Source organism: Benincasa hispida, chromosome 11 (genome assembly GCF_009727055.1).
Source record: "Benincasa hispida cultivar B227 chromosome 11, ASM972705v1, whole genome shotgun sequence".
Taxonomy (NCBI): domain Eukaryota; kingdom Viridiplantae; phylum Streptophyta; class Magnoliopsida; order Cucurbitales; family Cucurbitaceae; genus Benincasa; species Benincasa hispida.
The window spans coordinates 73,425,508-73,448,718 of NC_052359.1; the positions used below are offsets into that span (position 1 = coordinate 73,425,508).

At 33.7% G+C, this 23,211-nt stretch overlaps 2 protein-coding genes across 4 annotated transcripts; both read right to left on the reverse strand.

Moving 5' to 3' along the window:
• Window positions 1-6,575: 6,575 nt before the first annotated feature.
• Window positions 6,576-8,660, reverse strand: LOC120091273. The gene is made up of 3 exons (XM_039049231.1): window positions 8,176-8,660; window positions 7,921-8,068; window positions 6,576-6,972 (listed from the first exon to the last, which is right to left on the reverse strand). The coding sequence occupies exons 1-3, from the start codon at window positions 8,548-8,550 to the stop codon at window positions 6,752-6,754; spliced, it is 744 nt and encodes a 247-aa protein (XP_038905159.1). The 5' UTR covers window positions 8,551-8,660; the 3' UTR covers window positions 6,576-6,751.
• Window positions 8,661-14,072: 5,412 nt separating this feature from the next.
• Window positions 14,073-22,774, reverse strand: LOC120091473 (probable vacuolar amino acid transporter YPQ1). 3 transcript variants are annotated; one of them, XM_039049515.1, is made up of 14 exons: window positions 22,468-22,772; window positions 21,418-21,679; window positions 19,193-19,235; window positions 18,883-18,909; window positions 18,680-18,772; window positions 17,844-18,046; window positions 16,865-17,030; window positions 16,663-16,785; window positions 16,223-16,342; window positions 15,878-15,898; window positions 15,659-15,717; window positions 15,387-15,477; window positions 15,073-15,199; window positions 14,073-14,385 (listed from the first exon to the last, which is right to left on the reverse strand). In XM_039049515.1, exons 2-13 carry the CDS (start codon window positions 21,651-21,653, stop codon window positions 15,119-15,121), a joined length of 1,263 nt encoding a protein of 420 aa, XP_038905443.1. In that variant the 5' UTR covers window positions 21,654-21,679; window positions 22,468-22,772; the 3' UTR covers window positions 14,073-14,385; window positions 15,073-15,118. The 3 variants fall into 3 exon arrangements, with proteins under 3 accessions (XP_038905443.1, XP_038905441.1, XP_038905442.1); XM_039049513.1 differs by lacking the exon at window positions 14,073-14,385 and having other exon boundaries at window positions 15,077-15,477; window positions 22,468-22,774; XM_039049514.1 differs by lacking the exons at window positions 14,073-14,385; window positions 22,468-22,772 and adding an exon at window positions 22,134-22,332 and having other exon boundaries at window positions 15,077-15,477.
• Window positions 22,775-23,211: the final 437 nt, after the last annotated feature.

Genomic DNA, 23,211 nt, shown 5'->3' on the forward strand with positions numbered 1-23,211 from the left:
CGTTACTCGTTCCTTTTTTGTGTTCAAACTTAAAATTGAATTCTACTAGAAACTCTTGCCATCGTACTTGTTTAGAAGTCAACTTCGACTGTTCAAAGAAGTGACAGATGGAATTGTTATCGGTTTTCACTACAAAGGAAGACCCCAAGAGATACTATCTTTAGGCCCTCAGACAATGGATCATGGCCATCATTTCCTTCTCACAGACTATATACCTCCTCTCAGTGCTGTTCAATTTTTGGCTTTCCTACGCCACAGGATGGCCTTCCTACATGAGGACACTTCCGAGGGCGTACTCTAACACATTTGTCTCTACCTCAAACAGCTTTGACACATCAACTAGACCAAGGACAGAACCCTTTGTCATGGTTGCCTTTAACTCTTCAAAGGCGTTCTGACATTCTACCGACCATTACCAAACTATGCCTTTCTTCAATAACTCAGTCAGTGGGACAACTCTTCTTGAAAACTCTTTGATGAAATTGGCGATAATAATTAGCCAATCCTAGGAAGGAATGTAACTCGCTCATAGAGGTCGGGACTCGCCACTCTTGTATAACCTGCAATTTTTCGCTATCCATTCCAATTTTTCCATATTCAATTACGTGTCCCAAGAAGCTTGTCCGACGTTGCAAGCACATTTCTCTTTCTTGACATACAATTGATTCTGTTGCAGCTTATCAAAGACTAACCGGGGGTGAACTTGGTGTTCTTCTAGATAGAACTATAAACGACTATGTCATCTAGATAAACCACCACAAAATGGTCGAGATACTCGTGAAAAACTCGATTCATCATGGTACAGAATGTCGTAGGAGCATTTTTCTGACCAAAAGGCATCACAAGAAATTCAAAATCACCGTATCTTGTCACGCAAGTGGTCTTCGGTTTGTCGCCTTTTGCTATGCATACTTGATAATAATTCGATCAGAGGTCGAGCTTCGTAAAGTATCGAGCTCCATTCAACTGATCAAATAAATCAACTATAATCGGCAGAGGGTATTGGTTGCGAACCATGACTTTGTTCAAAGCCCTGTAATTAATACACACCCGTTACGTTTCATCATTTTTCTTTTGAAATAGGACTGGGGCCCATAGGGCACCTTCGTTGAGCGGATGAAGCCAGCGTACAGTTTTTTCCTGAGTTCAGCGAGTTCCGGAGGAGCCATCCGATAAGCATTTTTTGTTAACGGTTTGGCTCCTAGCACCAGTTCAATCTCATGATCGATCTCCCATCAGGGAGGTAAAGTCTTTGGTAAGCTTCTCAGCATAACATCAGCATAATTCTTCAAAACTTCCTGGATTTCCACGGGAACAGGCTCTTTCCCCATAGGCTCATCAACAACTGGGATAGCCATAAAGGTGGGTTCTTCTCTATTGAGCCCTTTCTTCAACTGGAGGGTAGAGATCATTCTCACTCCACTAAGCTGTTTGATGTTGGATAGAACTACCGTGGGGTTACTGCTTGTAATGATCAGGCACTTGGCCAAGGGCATGGGGATGACTTTATGCTCCAAGAGGAACTCCATTCTAAGCACAACGTCCAAGTCACCCATGTGCACGACAAGTCAACATTTCCACTCCAAGCACCACGGGGAGGGCTTCAAAGTTAATAACTTTCATCTTGCCCATGTCCCTTTCAACTTTCAATCCCAAACGTCGGCCATTTAGCTCCGAGATGAAATTATGGGTTGCCTCTAAGTCTACCATAATGCCTCTTGCAGGTTTGAAGTTTATGAGTATCGAAGAACATAAGTCCTCTTTCTGACACATCCTTATAATAGAAGGCTTTCTTTTGAATTGTTGCTAAAAATTTCAAAGCTCCCACTCAGGGAGTTTCCCCATCCTCTTCTTCTTTTTCAGCTTCAACTTCTGCCTCTATTTCATTACTATATTGTACCGAGGCTTGTAAGGCTATCAAGGCAGCCCGATATAGGCACTCGGCTACTCGATGAGGGCCTTTGTACAAAAAGCAAGAGAGGGGCCTTTGTTAATTCGGGTTTGCTTGATAGGCCCCCATGAGATACCTACACCTGTAGTTTGGGGTTTCCTTTAGAGAGGTTGTTTACTGCTGTAGTCAAGTAATCTCTCCGCTGCGGCCAGGGTGGAAGCAAGATCCTAAACTTTCTGCTCGTGTAATTTAGTTCTCGCCCAAGGCTTCGGTCCTTCGACAAAGCAAAACACTTTATCCTTTCTAGACATATCTCTGATGTCTAACATGACAGCTGAGAATTGTTTCACATAATCTCTTATTGCCCCTATGCATTTAAGTTCTCATAACTTCCTTCTTGCAATGAACTTGACATTTTTGGGGAAGAACTGGGTTCTTAGTTCTCTCTTGAGATCTTCCCCTTTTTTTCAACGATGCATAAACTATTCTAAATATCATTACTTTGGATCTCCACCACAGCTTTGCATCATCAACACGATGCATCAAGGCCAACACTTTGTTTCTTTGGTAACAGTCTCATTCGATTTGAAATATTGTTCCATGTCAAAGATGAAATTCTCAAGTTCTTTAGCATCACGGTTCCCATTGAAAGCTTTGGGTTTCGGGATCTTGAACTTGCTTGAAACAATACATGTCAGTTCGGGGTCTGGTTCCCTATTACCCGCATTGTCAAATTCACTTGCGTCTCCATTTCTACCATCTCAGCTTTGACGATATCTATTGTTTCTATAAAGTCGTCAATCAGGTCATTGAACAACTTTAACATGTTCTTCTACGAACTATCAAGCTCTTCGACACGCTCCTTCATGTGTGCGACATAGCTCATGGAGCTATCCCCACGCTCAAAACTACCAGGTCGTGTAGCCTTGTGTTCCAAAGAATTAACTCTCAGCGTCAATTCTTTTATTGGTAGCTCATCTACTCGGTCGTTCAGGGCCTCAATTCCTACGACCTTTTCCTCTAACCCATCAAGGTAGGTTTGGACGTATCTCACTTCGCCGGGCAATTCCCTTAGATACAAAAATTGCTCTTTAATTTCGGTAAGTTGGTCAAACTGCGACTTTAAAAATTGCTTCATTGTGGACATGATTGCGGTCTTTACTAGCCAATGAGCTAACTAAGCTCTGATACCACTCGTCACAATCGCAGAATTTCGTGTACAAGACAGGCAATTGTGCGACACTTGTTCTAATCCGGCGAGCAAGTCAGCCATATAAAAATCGAAAATTGAGGATAACATTGGTATATGACGTAGCCTCCACTCATATTTTGAGATAAAATGGTTTTATAAAATGTGAGGGAGAAAAAGCATTGAAAACATCGTTAAAGAATGCATTAAAGACTGACAGTTGCAAGAAAGTTTTGATTGCAAAGAGTACATCAATACATCGGTCGAGGAGTTGACTAGTGGGTCTCCCCTATAGTGCATTCTGAGCAATTTTTAAAATGCCTAGCTATCATATCAAAAGAGGCAATAGGTCAATCACATGAAAAACAACTTGGAATCAAAACAACTTACTAAACTAATTACAAGATTCAAAGATAGGATAGTTGATGATAGTTTGGACATGTGGTCATGAGCTAACATTACCCTAGATAAGCATGCCCAAGACACTATGTGTTGTGCCTTCGTGGATATTTTCGTCATCTTTTATCCCTTAAAATCCAGATGTTCTTTTTGGCTCCTAATTGCTCCAAATTAACCTCAAATGATCCATAACGATCAATTCTACCTCTAAAATGTTCAATACTTGTAAAAACATTAAATAAACACATAAAACCAACTAACGACCTTGAATTAAGCGGAGCAAGATAACAAATTTTTGGTGCTATTAATAAATATGAAATGTTTTGGATGTTTGAAACATAATTTCATAGAGGAGATATAAATGGTATAATATATATAATTTTTATAAATATTAGACATAAAGTTTAAAATTAAATAAAGAGATAAAATAGAGAAATATATTTTCATTTACAATTTTAAATGGTCTTGTGTAAAAATAATTATCTGTAACGATATGCACTCGAGATTTTTTTCCAAAAAAAAAAAAATTGAAACAATATTGTGTCTTCTAAAACATTGTGGAATTCTATAGATTGGACAACGATTTTTTGTTTTGATTTTTTAGTTAAAAATTAACAACTTGAACCAAAGAAACTAATATTGGAAATAAAAGATTCAAGGATAATAAGAATCGTCGAAAGATTTAATGAAAAAAGAAAAATGATAAATGAAAATAGAAAAAGAAAAGATAGGAAAGGTAAAATGAAAGTAGAAGTACAAAAAAGTTGGAAGGTATGTTAAATATGAATTATTGAAAGATATAATAGTAAAAGAGAAATATAAAATTCAATAAACAACATGGAGAGGGAAAAAAGGTACCGAGGCACATAGATATAGATTTAGGATAAAGAGGAAAGTTATGGCCTCTTTGGTGGGAAAGTTATTACGGGTGTTCAAATAACTGGACAATCTGAACAACTCGGACTACCCAATCCAAAATATAAGGGTTGGATTGGTTGGGTTGTATTAGTTTTGTTTTAGGGATGGGTTAAATTTTTTTTTTTTTTGTTGAGTTGGGTTGGGTCATGGATTGGCTAAAAAAGATTTGGGTTGACCCAACCCAATCCAAATTTTATATATATAAATAAAATATGCTATATATATTTCTCTTTGTTTAAAATTTGGTTACTTTGTATTGATTAATTTGTGAATTTTAAATATTTTTATTTTAAAATTGTTATGATATTTGTATTTATTTGAAGTTTGCAATAAATATCTTAGACATAATTGGTATAAATTTACATATTTTTAATTAAAAAGAAAAAAACAAGTTATAACCTAACAACCTAACCTAACCCAATCCAAATTTTAAGGGTTGGATTGGGTTGAATTAGAGACTTTATTTGGGTTCTTTGGGTTGTCAACCCAACCAACCCGAATTTTTGGGTTGGTCCAAAAAACACCCTCAACCCAACCCAACCCATGTACACCCCTAAATGTTATGGCCTCTTTAGTAAAGAATTTGAAAACAAATGATTAAATGAAAACAGAGTTCAAGGTATGGAGACACCATCGTCGAGGTCAGCGTGCGTAGGCACATAAAGCTTATAGGGGTCACCACTCCCCGTCTTTATGTGCCCTACGCGCAGGTCCGACCCTTCCGTTCCTACGGAAGCTTCTGCATGCAGCTTCTCCCTTTTCGAGGGGAGTGGAGCTCACTCGGCTTGTCATGCAATAATCATGATCGACATATAGCCTACAATTGATGCCATCTTTTGTATTCTATGTTTTCAGATATGTGTTTGGTAGTAGAATTCAAAAACTGGATTATAATTTAAACAAATTACAAACTAATTGTAGTTACCCACTAAATATTAGTTGACAATAAACTATTATTAATTTATTTATGCACATGTTTTTATGTTAAAAAGATTGTATAACTATTATTTTGTAATATTATATAATTTATAGGATAAATTGAAAATTGTCCCTATATTTCGAAAAAGTTAAAATTTAGGCCTTATGATTTATAATTAGAATTTACCCTCATGGTTTGATAAAAGTTTCATAAATAGTCCCTACCATAGGTATTATTTAAGAAGATTTAACAAATGTAAAGATATTATTTAAGATGATTTAACAAACTGTAAAGCCTATATATGAAGTTATATCATACCATAGGAACTAATTTCTAAAATTTAAAACCATATGGAGTAACTTTTAACTTTATCCAAACAATAGGGATCAAATTTGAAATCTAACCTAATTTATAATGCATCGCATAATACATATTTTAATTTTAAAATAATAAATTGAATTTATAACATGACATATTATATTTCTAAATGTTTTTATTTTTATTTAATATAATTCAACATTGTAAATTTTAAAATTCAAATTCTGGATACAATGAAAACATAAAAACGTCGAATCCAAAAATAGTTTCCAAAAACAAAATTCGATTTATCTGCCAAACACATATTGGCTAAATTCTCGACAAATCTGGAAATATAAAACAGAATTCAAATGGCAAACCAAACAGAACCTTAAAAATTCCACCCTCTTAACGTTTTAATATAGTACCAATATAGATTTATCTTTTCAGTAAAAGAGGGAATTCTTTCACTGCTAGTTTATTTTAGAGAGAATGGCATTAACATTCCTAATTTGGGCACCTGGTTAGGAACTATTTGTATTTTGCAAGACAAACATTATAAGTTATGCATAGTGTACATGTTTTCCATCATTAGACACTACAATTTGGAAGTACTAGACCCTATTTAAAATAACTTTCCAAGTGTTTAAGAAGAGTTTTTGCACTCAAAAATTACTTTTTTAAGCACTTAAAATTTATACCTCTTATCATTTTTCTCACTTATTCTACAATATGGTCATAGAATGTGAACTTTAAACGATAACCTAACAAATTGACAAATCCTCAATTTACTCGGTTTACTGTCCAACATTGTTTCTACTATTTATTCGTCGAGTGCCAACTCAATTAAAATTTCTCTCATAGGCATGCCACGTCAACATTCAACTAAAAGTAATAGTTAATAACAAAAACCATAATTCAAAGTTCAAAAACATAACTAAAATTTATGAAAGATTATGAGCTAAATATTTATACACAACCATCAAAGTTCAAATGATTAAATTTATAATTTAACCTGGAATGGTTTCTAATATAGACATTGTATTCAACATGTACCAAATAATACCTATGCTAGAACTTTGTAAACAAGTGAGATCTTTCTATATCCCTTATATGTATAAGAAAATGACCAAAAATATCATTGGTAGTCAAGGGCTAAAAGGTGTTGTTTGGTAGCAGCAAGAGTGGGAAGCTTTACCCTTAGAGGATGAGCTTGAGATGTTTGAGGAGAGAAGACAATGCACATTCTTCCATCAACTTCTTTCTCTATATCATACAGCTTCTGTCCTGCACCATACCTTCCAAGCAATTCATATGATCTCTCTGAACCCTCCATTGTAACACACACATTCTCATCACCTATTTCAAATCCAAGAAAATCATTTCAATTCTTAGAAATGGGGAATGAATTAACTCATATATTCACCCATTGATATTTGTTTCAATACCAAGAATAAATAGTTAAAGTTATAACTTTAGTTAATAAAGTTTGGGTATTTATTTAGCCTCAACTTTAAAAATGTTAAACTATATACCGAACTGTAAAGTGAAATTATATATTGTATTTATAATTGATATTAACTTATGCATGTTGAACAACTTTAGAGCATTCAGCAAGACATGGCAAATAAATGATAGCAGAAAGTGGACGATTAAACAAAATTTTGATTGATAAAAGGAAAGTTATGTTACACATCATTTTAGTCACGAACTTTTAGTACCTAATAATTTAATCGTTGTCTTTTCAAATTTGTAACCATCTAGTCTTTAGACTTTCTTTTTAAAAGGTCAAATTAAAGCGAGATAGAGAAGAGCAAGGGTGAGACTGGGCCATTCAAGAGTTTCGGTTTGGTAATCTCACCGTGTTCACACCAGCAAAAGGTTAAAAAATAATAATAAAACCCTTATTTTCACAAGGGAGGCAAATCTCATTTTTTCCTTCAATTTGGGTCATCCATACAAAACTCCCCTGTACAATTGCAACTCAAAGTTGCATATAGCAATTGAAACTTTGAGAGTTTAAAGACCAAAGTTTGACATCTAAATCCTTCACTTCTCTGATCTCTGTAAGTTTAAAGACTAGATAGTAGACACAACGAGAAGAAAGTTTAATTATTAAATCAACAACCCGCTTTGTCATTTCAAAGTTTAGAAACTAAATGACTTTTCTTTTTGTACTAATAAACTAAACGACTTTACTAACTTCAAGGATTCAATTACAAAATCAATCTGTCGAATGGCACTGAAAAGATTAAGAGAAAAAATTGGAATTGTAATGAAAAAAAAGTGAGAGAGAAAATAACTCACAGGCAGCTAATTCAATCTGGGTCAGGTAGACAAAGTCCAAAACTGCAGTAATCTCCCTCTCAAAAGTATAGAAAGGGCCACTCTGAAAATCCATCTTCCGTAGCTTACAGAGCCCCTCTCCAAGCTCCATCATCGCCCCTCTATGATTCTGAGCAAAAACAAATTCACGGTCACAACCACAACCAACTCCATTCCAAAAGACAAACACACGGCATCAATATCACGAAACGAAAACTTCAATTTCAAATCACCAACCCGATTAAAGAGATGATGAAGCCCCACAGCACACTGAAGAATGCCATGAAATAGGGTTCTGGTAGGGTCCTCGGCTCCGTTCCACAGAGTCTCGAGGACGTCATGGCAATCGTAATAAGCTCCTTGATTGAAGAGGTCGACTGCTTCGTCGAAGCCGAAATCTCTGGCGATTTGCTCGTCTTCGTCCTCGTGATCGGCGGCGAACAGGTAGGATGTGCGGAAGGAGAGTGATATCGTGGTTCTTCTTTGGCTGCTTCTGGTTCTTGGAGGGCATGGGAGGCTGGTTTCATGGCTGAAAATGGAGTTCAAACTGCGGTGAGGTCGAAGAGGGGATGGTAAGGAGGAGGAAACATAGAGTGCTGGAAGAGAAGCCATTGGCGATTGGTTGAAGAAGCTCGGAGAACTGAATCCATTTCTTAGGTTTGGTGTGATTTTTTTTTTGGAATGAAGGGTTAGGGGTTTCGTGTGCGGCTGTGTGGCTTTGAACCGGTGGACAAAATAAATATACATATTAAAAATTAGTTCAAATGACAAAATTTATAAAAATATTTATTAAAAAAACAATAAAATATCACAATGTCATGATATGTATCTATCATGACATAGAAAGATATTGTTATTAACATCGTCAATTACAGAAATTTTGTTATATTTATAAATATTTTAGTTTATTTTTCTATATTTAAAAATAGCTCTAATATAGGAGTATACTTGGATTAGGTTAAGAGTGTTTTTAGGACCTATCCGAAAATTTTAGTTGGGTTGACAACCAAACGACTCTCCAATCCAACCCAAATTGGGTTGTCGGGTTATAACTTATTTTTTTCTTTTTAATTAAAAATACGTAAATTTATATATAATATATGATTAATAGCTAAAATCTCATAAAATTCAAATACTAAATATCAAATATCTATTATATTTATTGCAAATTTGAAACAAAAATAAATAACATATTAAAAATTCACAAATTAACCAAATTTTAAACAAAGTGAAATATATATATATAAAATTCAGGTTGGGTTGGGTCAAGTCAAATTTTTTTAGCCAACTCACGACCAATCTAACCTAACAAAAATTTAAAAAAAGAAAAAGTTGAACCCAATCTAATCCAAAAACAAAACTAATCAATAGAATCCTTACATTTTAAGTTGGATAATCCGAATTATTTGAATTGTCGGATTATTTAAACACTACTATTAATATATTTTTGTCAAAGAAGGAAATAGAGATATTTTGATTTTCTATTAGCTATATTATTTTATTGGATAAAAAGTGGGTGGAAAATTTGATCTTATGATCTTGTAATATAAATTTACGTTAATTAGTTTCTTACTTCTTCCTTGCTTTCCAACCGTCATTTTTTTGTTCTCGTCCTTCTCTCTTTCACCTAGGTTTATTTATTTAAATAACTACTCTTTTCATCGAAGTCCAACGCCAACACAACTATCAACACTCTTCTTCTCAATAGCTTCGATGAACTTTCCTCCCAAAATCAGTCGAAAATTATTAATCTTTGCTTATGACTAGTTGGCTTGGCACTCACAAAATCCACAACCAACAATTATATTATTTTTTAACGACTCCTAAATTCTATTTTTCCTTGTTTGCAAAATGACACTTTATTAAATGTGTCACAATGAGCTTGAGAACTAGTTTCTCGAGATATCTCTACATATGATTTGATTATGTAGCAAATTGCATCCATAGGTATTTGCATTTTGCTTACGTATTAGCACAGTAAGGGTGTTTGTTCCGAGGGTTGGGCTTGGGATGAGTTAGGCATCCTAAGCTCAACCCTTATTTGGGGTAAGGGTCTAGGAGGCCAAGGCTTCTATAGTATGAATACACTATTCAAATTCTTGGGTTAGACATTTCTTTTCCTTTTTTTTTTATTTAATCTAGGAAGTTCGTCGGTCAACCTCCGAATATCATTTATGTTGATCATCGTCAACCAACTCCGACCACTGCTGGCCAACCTCCAGGCCAGTCACCACTTCCGATGACTTCGTCGGCGAACTTCCGACCACTAACTCCGGCCAACCTCTGACCACTAACTCCGGCCAACCTCTGACCACCATGAGCCAACCTTGAAAAACATTAATAAAAACACTTTTAGTATATAACAAATTCAACAAACTTATATATATATATATACTTCTAGGAAAGAGTTGTCAAATATTTCTATTTTAAAGGGTTTTTTTTTTTTTTATCAAAAGTGTTGATATAAAAATGAATATTTTTTTCTAAGTCATTCCAAATAGGTTCATAGTTTAATTACAAATTTTCTAAAATACACTTTCTCTTTCTTCTAATTTTTTTCCTTTTGGAGTTTTTTTTTTTAAATTATTATTATTTTAGATTATCTTTTTTAATTCTCTCTTCTCTTCCTTGTTTAACGTAATGTTTCATTCATTATAGGAGATTTCATTTTTTTTTCCTATTATTTCTAGCTAAAAATCAATCACCTATCTGTAGGTTCCTTACTTGTATATATTCTAATAATAATAATAATAAATTAAAAAAAAAACTATTTTGAAAAGTCTATAACCACAAGAAATTTATCTTGTATGCTTCTTTTCGTATTATTATTATTAAAAATTGAATAGTAAGGAGGGCTGAAAAGGTAAATTAAGCTAAATTTTAGTGTAAACTAATAGTTTATTATATTGCAATTATATAATTAGGTATATTTAGTTTTGTTATATGTGTAGAAAGTCTTAATTTAAAGTGACAAAAATCTATGAAGTTTTATTTCAAAACCTAGTAAAATCAAATTATCGAATTATTAAAACAATAAATTAAATAAGATTATAATTTTAGTCAAATTTCTATTTTAAACTTACATTCTAAACACAGACTTCTTAATTCAGACTTTCAAAACATGCACTTTAAATACAGTTTTCTTAAATTCGGGCTGCCTAAACCTCCTAGTCTAACCCTCAAACTTAACATTCCAAACTTGCATGTCAAACGTCTCAGAGTTGCTTTCAAATTTAAATAGTTTTATTATGGTATAAAGTTACCTTTACCTTATAGAATCTCATTTAGGTCACATTTACATGGGGGGGATGAAAAATGGTGTGATTTTGGATTTTTTTTCAATTGGATCATCAATCGAAATGGGTCTCAATTATTAACCAATGTGATTGTGATTGTTCGTGTTTACTCATCTAATTTTTCAAAAGCAATATGATTGTGATTGAGCCTATTTATTTCAAACCATTAATTCAAGGTGAAACAAAAATGACAAAACTACCCTCATCATGCCATTTTTGATTGACAACATCGAACATGGCCATTCATCTCCATTTCAAACAATCTGTCGACTGTTTAACCTAGTATTCTTTACTTCCTCATGATTCATCTTCCGATTTTCATTTTCCAGTTTTCATCGATCATTTGTTCACTCGTTCTCATGTAAGTATAACATATTCTACCTTTTACTTCGATTTTTTACTTCATATCAACCGGCAATTGTCTTCAATTAATTGTTCATAACACATACAATTAGGGTTCAAGGAATATATACATCCAAATTCCAAATGTTGTTCGAAATTGAAACTTGCATGTTTGGTGTCGTTACTTTAAGTATGAAGTAGGGGTGTACGTGGGTTGGGTTGGGTTGAGTTAGAGTGTTTTTTGAACCAACTTAAAAATTCAGGTTGGTTGGGTTGGCAACCCAAAAAACCCAAATAAAGTCTCCAACCCAACCTTTTAAATTTGGGTTGGGTTGTCGGATTAGAAAGTTTTTTTTTCTTTTTAATTAAAAATATGTAAATTTTTCTACAACACGTGATTAGTAACTAAAATCTCATAAAATTCAAATGTTAAATACCAAATATCTATAATATTAATTACAAATTTTAAACAAAAACAAATATCATAATAATTTTAAAAGAAAAATATTAAAAATTCACAAACTAATCAATTCAAAGTAATAAACTTTAAACAAAGAGAAATATATATATATATATATACCATTCCAGTTGGGTTGCCCAAATTTTTCTTTAGCCAACCTGTGACCTAACCTAACCAAACAAAAATAGAAAATGCTTAACCCAACCCAACCCAAGAACAAAATTAATCAAACCCAACCCTTATATTTGGGTTGGATAATCCGAGTTGTTCAAGTTATCGGTTATTTGGACACCTCTAGTATGAAGTCGCCATTAATCTGGTCACACTATTTTTATTTAGTATTACATTCGTTCATCGGTAGTTATATCGACTCTATTTGATTTTTTATATCTTTTGTTTATACTTATCAATCTAGAAATCGACTTCCTTATCGTCTATCAGTATGCTTCACTGATGATCATGTCGATTAGGTCATATAGCAGTAAGTCGGTATAAAAAATGATATATTGATAAATCTCTTATATCGGTCAACTGCCCTAAATACCTACAAGAGGGGGGGGGGGGGGAGGAAGCGGCATGTCGGAGAAGGACCAAGTGGCACGAAGGTCCAGAAGAAGAACTCTAAACGAACATTGGTAATCATATATATAGTGACTCTAAGTAGGGTTCTTCTTGTGGTGGGGTTGAGGGGTTGAGGTTTGCATTTTTTGTTTTAGTTTGATGAATGACAAACTCTTATCCCATTAACTCTCTCTTGTATGATTATCTTCTCTATTGTATTTAACTTTATTTTATATAAACTTTTTTCCTACAAATGAATGAATATTTTGTTTGTGAGATTACATGAGTATGAATGAACTGGTAAATTCATATGCATGAGGCTTAATCAGACAACCACGTTATATAATAAATTTTTCCTATCGACGGAATATTATAGTGGTAGATCGATAACCATAGCATGAATATGGTTATAACAAAAATTTAAAAATTCAACATTCGAACCAATCAAACAAAATAAAATCGATAAAAGCACCGGTATCTTAATCATTATCGACTTCACCATAGTAACAAGTAGATCGATAAGACAAAGAAAGTGCGATAAAATGTTAAAGCGACCGAAATCGATACCGATAATTCCAACTGTAAACCGGTATCTCCTTATTTCAGAGGGTAAATGATGAAAATTGAGACAAAACGCAATTGGATTTAGGACCTTTCCAAGCTCAATCAGATTACATAATTTCATTACGAATGATACAATGACTCCACTTTTAATTACGATTACGAATGGATGTGTAAACAAAAACTAAAATAATCCGATGAGACCCACAAACCGAATTGAAATTGATTTATACCTATTTTCCTAATATAAACGTGGTCTTATTGTTTTATTTAACCAATAAGTTGTATAATTACCGTCCTCACATGTGCTTTTAAACCATTTAAAATCTTTATTGGCACTTTTTTCAAAAGGATTTATAGAAAAACGTCGATGTACTTTGGTGTACTTTTGGATTAGTATGGCTAGAAGAAGGAATATACACATAAATACATATATACACACATATATATACACACACATACATATATATATATATATGAAAAATTTTCATATATGTCAAAATATTTTCAGAAATAGCAAAAAAGGAAAAAAGTTCGCTCAGTAAAATGCTTCTAAAACACTTTCCCATGTCAAAAAACACGTACCAACAATGGGTAAAAAAAAGATGTTTTCACTATCAAATAGTAGTCTAAAGGGTCTAAAGACAAGTAAACTCCACGACTAAAAAACATTAATTATATTGTATTAATTTCATGACCTATCGCCTCGAATTTCCTGTAAAAAGTATATTGTATTAGAAAGAGATATTAAAGCCTATAACCTGTAAACATATGCTTTGTTATTTGTTGGGGAGCCATGTATCCAAGAGTAGAAGATTCCAAGAGCAGTAAAAGAATTTCCACAATCCTCTATCCTGTGTTACATATCAAGATTAACCTTGAAATGGTACAAACTTCAACTGGAGAATTGAAACTATTCCAACCAAACACCATCCATTTATGCAATATGATCAAATAGAATCCAGATTTGTGATGTTAACTTGGAAAGACATAAACTCAAGCATCAATCAAATTCTAAAAGACTAAAGAATGAGAAATCGATGTGTGAATTTTGTATTTTTTTGTGTTCCAAAATTGACCGACTATTAGAACGATAAAGTTGAGAGCCAGCAGAGCTGTCTATTAACTTGGCCGAGTAAAGCTTGTGCATGATTGCACATAGGAAGCCAGGAAAGACATCAGTTACACGTCCATTGCAGCTTCAACTGGGCCCGTACGACGAATTACCTACAATGTAAACTTCGCTGATTATCATCCAAAAATATTTGACAACTAATTCTAATCCAAAGTTCAAAAATTATCAATAGAACTGCAGAAACAAATTGCACAGAACAATATAACAGGGGGAGAAAAAACTAAAAAAACAAAACAAAACAAACATACAAAAACTATATTTCATTTTCAATTCCTGGTCTAGATGATTCATTAAAGAACCAAAACTATTGAATGCAAAGCTGTTTCCATTATGTTACCTAGAAGATACACTCAATCTATTTAACAGAACATAAAATTTTGGTAAGTAGTTGATTTCACATGAAGTCAAGATTCATTTAAACTTTAATTATTCTACCAAGCTATCATTCAATTTAAACTCTCAATCCTTTGTCAACTCTCTATGAATTGTATTGCATGATAATCTTTCTTTATCCTCGAGTTTCGTCTTAGGGACAATTATAAGCAGAAAAAACAATTATTAAAATTCACAAGAAAAAGAAATCAGCCAAATGTATTATGTAAAGCTACTGAGCATTCATATATCTTCCATCTCTTTCAAATCCTTGTTTTTATATTTATATTTCATGCTTTTTTCTACCATATTGCTAGTCACTTGCATTATATAAAATTTAAAAGCACCAAATAAGTAAAGATGTATGGAACTAAACAAAAACAGGGTGGGTATAAAGAAAGTGAGACCTTAGCAATCATTTCGTCTCCTTGTCATATTAAAACCGTATCAATCCTAAGTTTCATTTGGCGACAAGAGCTTATCTTCTTCATCTTGTTGTATCCGGTAGTGGTAATATATAAATTGTATCAGTATCTGAAGAAGTTAAGGTTTCTTGTTTCTGTGCTGGCAAAATTGGAAGAGTAAAACCACTGAAGGTCATAAAACAAGAGTGTTAGCAAGGACCGTGTTAGCAAGGACCGGTCTGTTTAAGAAAGGCTAAAAAATTTCTGTAACACAGTACATATTCCAAGCAGGCGTCATAAATTGATAATGAGGATACAAAAGTGTCGAGAAGCACACATCCAAATGCATCCACAAGCCATGGGAGATTTGGTTTGATCTTCGACCAACTTGTACTGCTTACAAGTATACTATAAAAGAAATGATCAAAGTAGACATTGTTATGATTAGATTCCAAGACCTCCAAGAATAGAAAATAGGCTACAAAAACTTATGATTGAAGTTCACAAACTCTATGATTCCCAAAGGAACTTTCAATAAACACAAGCTAAGAAGCAAGAAAACAAGAGTTGAAGGATAGGCAACATTCACCTTGCTACATACGTGGAGTTTCCAATTAAAGCAAAAATGAACATCAACGGACTAAGACCCTGCACAATAATTGAAAATTTTTAGTTAATTCAACTCCCATGCTGCTGCACTATAAACCATCCTCTAAATAACAGCACGTAACTCATTTAAATTTGTAAAGGATGTAGCAAAAGTATAAACAAGTCCATACTAAACTAATTGCACAATAATTATCAATACCTCAACATGGCCCCTTCTTATCTGCAAAAGTCAACAAACAACCAAGTGTCAATACCTTATAACCATATAGATTCAAATGTTACTATTTGAAGCCCCAAAAAAACCACATGGATGCTAATAAAATTGAGAAAAATAGGCTAGGGCTTAATTATTCAAATCTTACACCAAGTTGCATACATACAACTTTCTAATTTTATGGCACAAACAGAGCCCTGCACAGACTAGGTTTCATATAAGCCAATTGTCCCTATGGACCAAATTATGTATGAGAAGAAATATACAGCCCAAACATTGGTAATAAAATAAGATTTTCTTCGCCTTAAGCTTTCGTAAAGAGAATCTCACATTCAAGCAAATTTGAGGAAGTCGTCCACCCATATATATAATTGCCATTGCCCAACCAAGGTAAGTTCCAATTCCACTGCTTCCTTCGTTGCCATTATTTTGCAACAGATCGCCAGCAACCTGGAATTTCCACAGAAAATGATTTTATATCTCCACTAGAATATCAGAACTTTAAAATTGTCTTCAAGTCAACTTTCATCCCAAAGGATGCAAAAAAGTTAAAATATGAAATGCATATCATTAATGCAGCGCCATCATCTAGAAAGATATTATTTAAAAAATAAAATAAAATAGAAGAAGAAGAAGAAGAAGAAGGAAAGCTTCTCAAGCATGGATTTCCTAGGTTGCTTAGTAGTTTTTGCAAACTCCTGGACCCTAAAATTAATCTGCCGGCTCCAATTAACATATACATGAAAAAACTAAGTTCATGTTAGGCTTACCTGTAAAAGCTTTCGACCTACTGGTATGACAAATCCTTTTTTCGGATTGTCAGAGACTCTGTGAAATCTGCTTTCTGCAGATTGATGGTGATTGAGTGTGCCAACGAAAGTCAACATGGAGACCTGGTAACGAAAGTTCAAACTATACCTGTTATAATATGTTACAAACAACGGGTACTAAGAATTATTCAATATAGCTTACCACACATAGCATATTCTTGACATTGGGAGGCGTTGCAGATGGCGATGGTTCATTTCCATCAAGCAGAGGCTCTTGCATTGGGTTCTGAGTATGAGGAGGAGTCATTTTTTGTGTTAAAAAAGACCCTGCTGTGGGAGTATGACTCCTTGATAGAGATCTTGCTGACCTGATTATTTACAAATAAATGAGAGAAAATAAGGACAGGGAACATACCATTTAATTAAAAAAAAGTTATATACAAAAGAGTAAGACTAGAAATCCCTAGTAAAACACAAAAGAAGCGATAATTGTTCAATTTCTACCGCCAAGCCAGCATTGTAGGTAGAGATGATTGAAGCCGTCCCACTACCAAGGAAATTCATACAAATTTGAGAAGAAATGCATAGATAAGAATTACTTCAGCTTTCCTTGGAAACTTACCATCCCAAATCCTCTTCCACTTCTTAGGGATTAAGATATAACTCTCTAGGGCAGGTGTTAAAAAGGGATTTAGAGTGTAGAGACCAGAGCCAACAAGATCCCATTTCTTAGAGTCTTTGGAGAGTTATTATCAATTATTTTAATTAGCCTTCCAAAACTTTCAATTTCTCTATCATGAAAGGTGTTAAAGAGTGACTAAGGCAGGGGAAGAAGAGAGGTCATCACGATCCAAGCAAGAGGCTGAATAAACCAAAGGTATTTCAAACCTTATAAAATCAATAAGGTAGGTAGATTGAAGTGATTACATGGTCCCTTGTTTAGTGGGAATAGAGTTGAATGACTGAGTTATGACATTACATTTCTAACATTGAAACTCACTCTGTAAATTAATTAACTTCTATCTTCAAGGTGACTAACATTCTAGGTTTATTTTAAAAAAATTATAATTTTCAGATTGAAGACTAAACTCGACTAATCACAATAATATCATATGATTGTGACTTTTACATGATATAGGACTAAAACAGGAAGCTGAACAGTGAAAGGATAAAATATTTACATGTAGTATAGTTCTCGTCCCATGGAACTATTTTGCCGAAGCATTGGAAGAGGAATAGGATTAGTTGAAGCCCTTTCTCTTCTTGAAGTATTGAAATTGCTCATGTCATCGTCATTGTTGATTTTCACATTAACACTGCCATAACTCTGTTGGACTTTATCATGTGCATCAATCTGTGCATTGGCATCACTCTGAACAAGACCCTGAGGCATGCAGAAAATTGAGGAATAATATTAGGGAAAACAAATAAGATTCATTTTTGTAGAAAAAGAACCTAAGGCATTCGGTAGTTTCACAAATAGCAGTATGAAAAATAAATAGAATTCATCTTTGTATAAAGAGCTTCATCTATAATGTACATTTTCCTGTGCCTAACAGTATTTGATGATTACTTAGGACATTACGGCCCAAAGGAGAACCAAAAGAATTGAATTAAATATCATCACCCCAGTGTTCAGACAGCAGGCACTGTGATGGAAATGCGGCGTACCACAATAAATAAATTGCTAAAACATCTAGAGAGAAATTTAAGGAACCACGTCTCTCCCCTAATGTTGGGTATCGAGGTTGTAGACGGAGGGACACTCTCTATTCGAGATGTTTTGGACCATGTAACCTGAGAGAACTTAACATTTTCAAAAGAAACTACAGATTTAATTGATAAGGAAAAATACATCAGCTTTAACTGGAAACTATTTCTCATCCATGAATGTGTCATAAGTGAAAGTGTACATGTATATGTATGTACGTATCTATAGTAGCATATCTTTATATACACACATAAATGATGTGTGTAGACAAGCAACAAGTGGTGAATAGAAAAAAGAATGTATAACCTTGCACTGTCTCCGCCGATACTTCATTTGAGGATATATGTGCCCATAATATAAGGTCTGTGTAAGCAAAATCCCTGTTGTGATCGTATACAACTGTATACCAGCATGATAATGATTTCCACCAATATCAGAAGAAAGAAGGAGGTATGCAATATTTGGATGGAATGAGACTTGAAAAAATATTTCAAAAGCTTGGACCATACCAATGCCATGTAGTATTGAGTTGGAAGCTGCATAAACAAGCAGACAAAGTTAAAATAAATAAATAAACATGTAGGATCTGACCAGATAAATTTCTAAAACATGTATAAGTTCAAGCCGCACAATTTCATTGTGTTATGCAAACATGCCAAGGAATGACTCTGACATGGTTACCATGAGAAATGTGGTTATTAGATGGGGATTTATTTGCTTGCACAAACAGTTACAGATATAGTCAACGTTAACTTATCTTCAGGAATTTGCCAATGAAAAGAAAGGCATTAATTCTTTAGATTTAATAGAACCACTTACTGTTGCTGGTTCCAATATGCAGCCAAAAACATTGAAAAGATCTCTGCAAAAAAAATTAGCTAAAATGTAAAATTCCACTGACAGATAGGAATGAAGGAATTTTAATGCAGAGATGACTAAACTCTGCTTAGCGTCTTAGCAACTTTAAAAGTAAAATAAGTGAGACATGTAGATATGAAATGTATTACTCAGTCAACTCAATCAATTCAAAAGAATACTATTCAAAGCACATATCACGGTGATTGGCTAATTAAAGGCTTATGTTTGTGAATCCATACCTCAAAGTAGGGATGTACATGGGTTGGGTTGAAGGTATTTTTTGGACCAACCCGAAAATTCGAGTTGGTTTGATTGACAACCCAAATGACCAAATAAAGTTTCCAACCCAACTCAACCTGGGTTGGGTTGTCGGGTTATAACTTATTTTTTTATTTTTAATGAAAAATATGTAAATTTATATACAACACATGACTAATAACTAAAATCACATAAAATTAAGATGCTAAATACCAAATATCTATGATATTTATTGTAAACTTTAAACAAAGACAAATATCATAACAATTTTAAAAGAAAAATATTAAAAATTCAAAAATTAATCAATACAAAGAAATCAAACTTTAAACAAAAAGGAATATATATATATATATATATACAAAATTCGGGTTGGGTTGGGTCAACCCAAATTTTTAGCTAACCCACAAACCAACCCAACCCAATAAAAATAGAAAAATTCAACCTAACCCAACTCAATAACAAAACTAACCCAACTCAATAACAAAACTAACCCAACCCAACCTTTACATTTTGGGTTGGGTAGTCCGGGTTGTCGGGTTATTTGAACAGCCTTACCTCAAAGATCTGGCTAACATTTTGTACTACATCTGAAGCAGTCCAGAAAAACCGTATAAGGAATTCTACCAAGTTCTAAATTATAACACTGTAAGTGGTTAACGGTAAATATTGATTAACAAATAACAATGTTAAAGAACCCTATCCATCTCCCCCACACTCCCTTCTGGGTGCTGGGCGGAAGAAGGTTCTATTGGCTTAAGAGTGTTTAAGTGCCATCGGACATGAGCTCAAGTCAAAATTAATACTTATATCCAATCAACTAGTGAACAACTCAGATGTTTAGTAATTTTTGTAAAAGCTCTAAAGTTAATTGGGAAGAGAAAATCTTGAAACCGTCCTCAAAATTTGCAGAAATTATAAAGTCCTAAAAGGGCAACACTGCGATCCTTCTGCATTCCTCCAGGAGGGAGTTATATGAAAATAGATGTCAATAGACCCTCAAGGGTGGCTGTTCCAAAGGCTCGTGATGTTTGGAAATCCCCCACCCACCCAAAGTCTTGTATTGAAGCTCCAAATTGGAAAACTTAACTAAACAACTTGTTTCCTGCAGTAGGCCTAAAGTACGGAAAGCCTCACCAAAATTAGTAGCGATGAGCCATGAGCTTAATACAAGGAGCAGAGTCCATAACACTAATTATCAAAAAGGAAAAAAAAAAAAAAAAAGTGTAACAAGTGTTTTCAACACCATTAGACGTAGAAAGAATCACAAAAATCATTGTTCTCAATTATTAGAGTACACTAACTGTAACTTGTAATTGGTAATAGCCAACCACGCCAAGATTAACAAAATTTCAATGAACATGCTCTTGGATAAATTACGTTAATCAAACTAAAAGTCTTTAATTATAAGTACACTATCCATTCATTTAAATAAATTCATATTACACAAATAGAGAAGCTCATTTTGAAGGAGACCCAGTGATGATTCATTTATGCAAAGCTCCATTCTCGGAACCTACAACAAATTGAAAGATATGCAGCTTGGGCCATTTAAGGTGTTAGAGAAGTATGGTACCAATGCATACCGCAATGAGTTACCAAACAACTTGCACATTAATCCAGTGTTCAACGTTGCTGATTTGAAGCCTTACTTTGCACCTGGGCGAGTCTAGTCTTAATATGGTGCAAGTGCCGAGAAGGCCCTTTTGTAAAACTAACCAAGAAGTTAGTTAATTAGTAATTCTAGTTGTTATAAGAATTTGTTAGCATCTTGTAATTACTTTTCCCATATAAATAAAGACTTCCTCCCTCATTTAGAGGAGATAATCATTTTCATTCAATTGAGACTTTTGGTAGTACATCAAATACCAAGCCTTAGCAAGCGAAAAATCAAAGAGAAGGAAAGAAAAGAAAAAAGAAAAAAGAAATACCCCAGTATCCATGTTAGCAAGAAGGCAAGAGACAGGCCTTCAGAAGATTTTTCCCTGTAGTTTGTAATGATTTGGGGTATCTCAGCTACACCCCAACTGATAACACTAATCATTCCCAGAGTGAGCGAAACTCCATCTTTAGCATTGCAAAGGCAGTATTTCATATTTTTCTTTACCCATTCCGAACAATGCTTGTTGCTGGGGCAAATGGATTTTGAGCTTTGAAATAGTCCCATTTGCTTCCCACTATTCTGACTTCAATCTGAGCAAGAGAGTTCACGAGAGAATGAGAGAACATAACCATTAGAATAACATAGAGGAAAAATGATGAAATATATAGAATCACTCAACTTTTCCTTATCCTAAATATTTACAAGCGCTAGAGATTTCTTAGTTCTTATTGTAAAGATTTTCCCACTCGTTTCCCTTTTTCCAGAACAGAATATATAGAGAATCATCAAGGAGTTGCACCAAAAATAGATGTAAAAGACATTCTCAATAGAACAGTAATATGATCGGAAGCGAATAAACACTTCCATACGATGAGATCAGAAAAAGGGTCAAATGAACACACATTCAAATACATTTATATATATAATCCTGAATTCATTCAACCTCTTCAAACCCCAAACGAAACTAAAGATTTACGCCAAATTCAACTACAATCGTATCGAATAATGAAGACAAGACAATGACGAACAAAGAAAATCGCTAACCGAGGAAGAGAGATGAAGCGAAGTCTAGAAAATAAGCGAAGTCTCGAGTTTAAAAACACAAATACTCCATATCCATGGAGCTTCTCGTGACGAAAACTCCCAAAATCAAAACCATTATTAAACGATTTTTAGGTTCTGAATCTCAAAAGCAACATCACTCTTTCTCTCTCTTGCAAAGCTCTGCAGTGACAAGTGGCTGTTGCATTCATCCGCCACTTCATATAATATATATATATAGCTATGGGCGTAGCTGTGATATATATATATATACATATACATACATAAATACAAAGGACAGTAGAAAGAAAATCAATCATATCTCATAATTATATACCTGTTTATGGCGCCATTGGAGCATTTATCTTGATTCTCTGTACCTTTTTCTACAAGTTTCTTTTTGCATTGTTGGCGATAGCAATCACAGCCGTTTCACCCGGATTTTCTTTCTTCAATATTTTTCTAAATCTTTGAATTGAAGGTTGTTTGAGTTAAAACAAAAGTTTGTTTGATGAATAAGGAGTTTTTTTGGTTTGGTGTGTGATTAATGTTTGAAATGTCATAGGTTTTTTTGTAAGGTTGGAATATAATGGAATTATAGGAGTGTTGGAATTCTGTAGCTTTTATTTTCAAATTAATTTCAATACTTCCATATCTATTCCTATTCTTTTTTTGTTTTTCTTTTACGAAATTGGTGAAGAAGATAAAAATGACAGAATGAAAAAAGAAAAAGAAAAAGAATATGAAGGGTTGAAAATCAATGGTAAGAAAGAGAAAATAAACCAATCAAAATTAAGAATATATAAAAAATATATGTATAAATTAAAGATGAGCAAGAAAGTTGTTACAAAAAATAATATACATTAAACCTGGTAGAGAAAGTTGTTATAGAAAAAATAATGTAAATTAAACATGAGAGAACAAAAAAGAGGACGGATTTGTTAGATAAAATGAAGGTGGGTCATAATAGTGACATATGTCACTCATTGAATGGAAGCGTTCCATAGAATGATAGGACTTGAAAATAATAGGAAAGATGGTTGAGTTAAAAATGGTAGAAAAGATGGTCGAGTTAAAAACT